The following is a 4,402-nucleotide window of genomic DNA, read 5'->3' on the forward strand; positions in this document are numbered from 1 at the left end:
TCACCGCTGCTGTCACCTCCTCCTCCTCGTCCCCAACAGGGACGCACCCTGGGGATGTGACCGCCTTTTTTTCCTCTTCCTCTTCCTCATCCCCAATGGGGGAACACCCCGGGGACGTCACCTCCTCCTCACTGGGGTGATGCCCTGATGATGTCCCCTCAGCTGTCACCTCCTCTTCAAGCCCAACAGGACACTCGGAGGACATCATTGCTGCTGTCACCTCTTCCTGGTCCTCACTGGGGTGACACCCTGGGGACGTCACTGCTGCCACTGCTGCCGTGTCCTCATCTGTGCTGTGCTGCCTGCCCGGGGCCAATGTGGCCTCTGCCACTGTCACCTTTTCCCGCTCCTCACTGGGGTGACACCTCAGGGATGTCACTGCTGCTGTCACTGCCACCTCTTCCTCCTCCTGCTCCTCACTGGGGTGACACCGTGGAGACGTCAATGCAGTGGTCACCTCCTCCTCCTCACCAGAGTGACCCCCTGGGGATGCTGTGGCTGCCACCACTGTCGGTGCCACTGCCTCATCCTCAGCCCCACTGTGTTTCCCACCCGGGGACGTCACAGCCGCTGCCACCTCCTCTTCCTCACCAGGGTGGCCCCCCAGGGACATTGTGGCTGTCACCGCCGCTGATACCTCGTCCTCCTCGTCCTGCCCGCCGTGGTGACACCCCAAGGATGGTCCCCACCAGGTTGGTCCCCACCACACCTGTGACAGGCAGGGGGCGCTGGGGCGGTGCTCGAAATCCTGGGTGGCCTCACCCCTCTGCAGGGGCCTCACCAGGGTGGGGCTCAGGGGTCCCAGGCTTGGGGGTCCCAGGCTTGGGGGTCTTGGTGCTGCTGCCGCTGAGGCACCTGGAGGATGGGGGTGATGAAGGGGCGGGGCTCATCTGGCCACGCCCACAGTTATCAACCACGCCCCCCCGCCTCCAGCACAACCTGGAGGGCCCCATCCACCGGGGGTCTTCCCACCAGGCCACGCCCACTGGGGGCTCAGGTCACGCCTCCTTAAGCATCAAGCCACACCCCCTACAGAGCCCCACCCAGAACATGCGGTGCTCACAGGTAGCTCATTGGCCACGCCCCCGACCGCGAAACCACGCCCGTCGCTGATCTCAGAGAGACCCCCCCGAGGTCCCGTAGCCACGCCCCCAGAGACCACCACCAATCCCACAGCCCCACCCACCGAGGCTTAAAAGCCCCGCCCATCGACAAAGCCCCGCCCCTCACCACAGCCCTCCCCTCTGGAGCGTTTCCCCCCCCCCTCGGCCCCCTCACCCTGGCCCCACCCCCACGTGGCCCCGCCCCTCCCCGCGCGCTCACCCTCCCGCCAGGGCGGCCCCGCTCCCGCCGCCGCCGCCGCTTCCGGGACCGCCGCGCCGCGCGCGCCCCGTGACGTCACCGCGCCGCCGCGCCCGCCAATCAACGCGCGGCGCGGGAGGAGGGGGCGCGGCCGCCGCGCGCCGACCAATCAGCGAGGGCGGGGCGGGGCCTGGGACGGCCCCTCTGGCGGGTTCCCCAGTGACGTCACGAGGGCGGGGCTGCGGCACCAAGAGCCGCGTGACCGGAGTGGGGAGAGGGGAGGGACCCTTGGACCCTAAAGGTGCCATAGGGACACCCCCCCCAGGGGTCTCTGGGGGCCGTAGGGGACCCCTTTGAGGCTCCCAGGCTCTCTGGGACACCCCGCGAGGCTTTGCAGGGGCTGTGCAGACCCCACCCCAGGGTCCCACAGGGCCTATAGGGCCTCCCAGCTGAGCTGAAGGAACCACGGGGACCTCAGAGGTGCTTTAGGGGCCCCCAGAGGTTCGGCAGGTCCCCCAGAGGTGCTTTGGGGAACCTCACCCAGCCACAGCAGCTGTAGAGTCCATGAGGACTCACAAAATCCTTAGAGGGACTTCAGGGAGCCCTCACAGAGGCTTTATAGGGTTTGTAGAGCCCCCCAATCCACTACAGGCACCAGAGGGACCCCAAGAAGCCCCACAGAGGCCCTAAAGAGCCCCCCCCAGATGATTCAGGGTCTCTAGGGACCCCTAAAGGTGCCACAGGCACCCCTCCGGAGGAGCTTTAGTCCCCCCAGCTCGGGTCCAGCCCAGGGGTGGGGTTTAACCCGGGGGAGGGGCCTGGGGGACTAAAAACCCCCCGGTCCCCTCCATCTGCTGCACACCTGGGACCCCCCAGGACCCCAATGGCTCCTCCACCGCCCCTCACCCATCTCAGCCTGGCCCGGGGGGTCCAGGTTAGAGGGGGAGCCGAGGGGATGATGGGGACCAGGGGGTTGTGGGGGGGTGCAGGAGTTGAGGAGGGTGCCCGGGGGCTCAGGGCGCCCTCAGGCATCCGGGGCGGGGTGGGGGCACGAGGGCTGAGCGGCACTTCCTGCCCCCGGAAAGGGGAAGTGAGAGCTGGGCCCGGGGCTGTGGGGGGGCCACGGGAGTTTGGGGAGCTCGGGAAGGAGCTGGGTGGGAGGCCCAGGTGACCCCCTGCCCCCCAGCCCCCCCTGTACCAGGACGCCGTCGCCCGCCGGGCCCTGCGGCCCCCCCTGCTCAGGTGAGTCCTCGCTGGGGGTCGGGGGGAGCCCCGCACGGGGGTCCCTTCCCTTCCCCACCCTCCCCTCCCTCTCCCAGGAGTGTCTCGGTGCCGGCTGAGCCCCCCGCGCCCCCCTCCATGGATGTCACCTACGCCGTGGTCAACAAAGCCCGCCGGGGGGGCGGGGCCGCGGGGCGAGACCCCGCCCCCTTCGGGCGAGACCCCGCCCCCTCAGGCACGTGCTCCCTCCCGGGGAGCCCCGTGCGCCGCCCCTCCCCCACCCCGGCAGGTGAGTGTGGGGGGAGGGCTCGGGGGGGGATCTGAGGCACCTCGGGGGACTGATGGGCTCTGACGACCCCCCTGCCCCTCCCCAGGCTCCCCCCGACCCACTGACGGCACCTACGAGGTTGTGACCCCCCCCGGGGATGCCGGGAACGGCCCCTGCCTCGGTGAGCACGGGGGGTCCAGGGCTCTGTAGTGTCTGGGGGGCTCTGGGGAGGTTTCAGAGAGTTCCTGGTGTCCAGGGTGGGGAGGAGTTCAGGGGGACCCTGATGTCTGGGGGTGGTTCAGGGGGGGTTTAGGGGGGACATGGGGCATCTGCCACCCCCCCTCAATGTCCCCCTGTCCCCCCCCCCCAACCTTCAGGGTTCAACTTCCGCATCGGGAAGCCCAAGGGCCCACGGGACCCCCCGGCCGAGTGGTCCCAGGTGTGAAGGGGGAAATGGACCCCTGGGCCTCCAGAGCCAGGGAAGGGCCTCAACAGAGCCTGGCCAATCACCACAGAGCTCAAAATTGCCAAAAAAAGGTTTATTGTGACAAATAAAAAACAACTCAGAGATTCCAAGGTGCGTGAAACACCCCGGGGGGTTCTGGCGGGGCCCAGGGGGACCCTGGAGCCTGGGGGGGTCCGAGGCATCCAACAGGGCCCCAGTTGCCTGGGTGGTCCCAGGTTTGCAGGAGGGTCCCAGCTGCCCAGGGGGGCTCAGGGAGGCTCACGTGGCGCTGAGCAGGCGGCGCTTGGGGGCCGTGGCCGTGTAGGGGTGCCAGCGCCACTCCACATCGGCTGCATCGCCCTGCTCCAGCGTGCCCAGGCGGATCAGGTAGGCTGGGGGACACACACGGGTGTTGGGGACAGTGGGGGACACAGGGAGACCCTCGTGGGGCTGTTGGGGACAGGGGTGGCAGTGCTTGGGAACACTGGTTGGGATAGGGGAACACTCACGGCGCAGCTGGAACCGCGGCCCCACCTCCTCCAGCTCCACTGTCCGCCCCCGGCGCCGGTACACGTGGTTCCTGCAGGGACAGGGGGGTCAGGAGGGCCCCATCCCAGTCCCAGTGTCACCCACCCCCCTGTCACCCCTCGCCCCGTGTCACCCACCGCACTAGGATGACGTCATCCTCGTTGGCAAAGGTCACCACGCGGCGGCTGTCGGGGCGGGGCACTGGGAACAGGTGCTTCAGGATGGTCCCCACCTGGGGGGGGGTACAGGGATGGGGACACTGCACCCCTGGGACTACCCTGTGTGCCCCATGAATGGCCCCGTGTCCCCACGTCCTCCCCCATGTCACCCCCACTCCACCTGCTGTCCCCCTCGTGTCTCCCCCAAAACCCCCCTTGTCTCTCCAGAAACCCCCCCACATCTTGTCACATCCCCACATCCCCTCAAGTCTCTGTGTCCTCACATGTCCCCACATCACCCCATAACCCAACATGTCCCCAGAGACCCCTACATGTCCTTTCACATCCCTACATCCATCCCACCTCGTCCCCCCATGTCCTCTGTCCCCCCCACATTCCCACTGTCCCCCCATGTCCCCAATGTCCTCCTTTGTCCCCCCCCTGCCCCCCCATGTCCCTTTTGTCCCTGCCACATCCCTT

The 4,402-nt window shown here is 68.3% G+C and overlaps 1 protein-coding gene across 1 annotated transcript; it reads right to left on the reverse strand.

The window, feature by feature from the left end:
• Positions 1-3,392: 3,392 nt before the first annotated feature.
• On the reverse strand, positions 3,393-4,164 carry IMP4 (IMP U3 small nucleolar ribonucleoprotein 4). The gene is made up of 3 exons (XM_027911137.1): positions 3,902-4,164; positions 3,746-3,816; positions 3,393-3,628 (listed from the first exon to the last, which is right to left on the reverse strand). The coding sequence occupies exons 1-3, from the start codon at positions 4,162-4,164 to the stop codon at positions 3,516-3,518; spliced, it is 447 nt and encodes a 148-aa protein (XP_027766938.1). The 3' UTR covers positions 3,393-3,515.
• Between the last annotated feature and the right edge of the window lie 238 nt (positions 4,165-4,402).

The sequence above is a fragment of the Empidonax traillii genome, unplaced genomic scaffold (assembly GCF_003031625.1).
Source record: "Empidonax traillii isolate 1590-97213 ecotype Southwest subspecies unplaced genomic scaffold, ASM303162v1 scaffold6231:size32910, whole genome shotgun sequence".
Classification (NCBI taxonomy): Eukaryota; Metazoa; Chordata; class Aves; order Passeriformes; family Tyrannidae; genus Empidonax; species Empidonax traillii.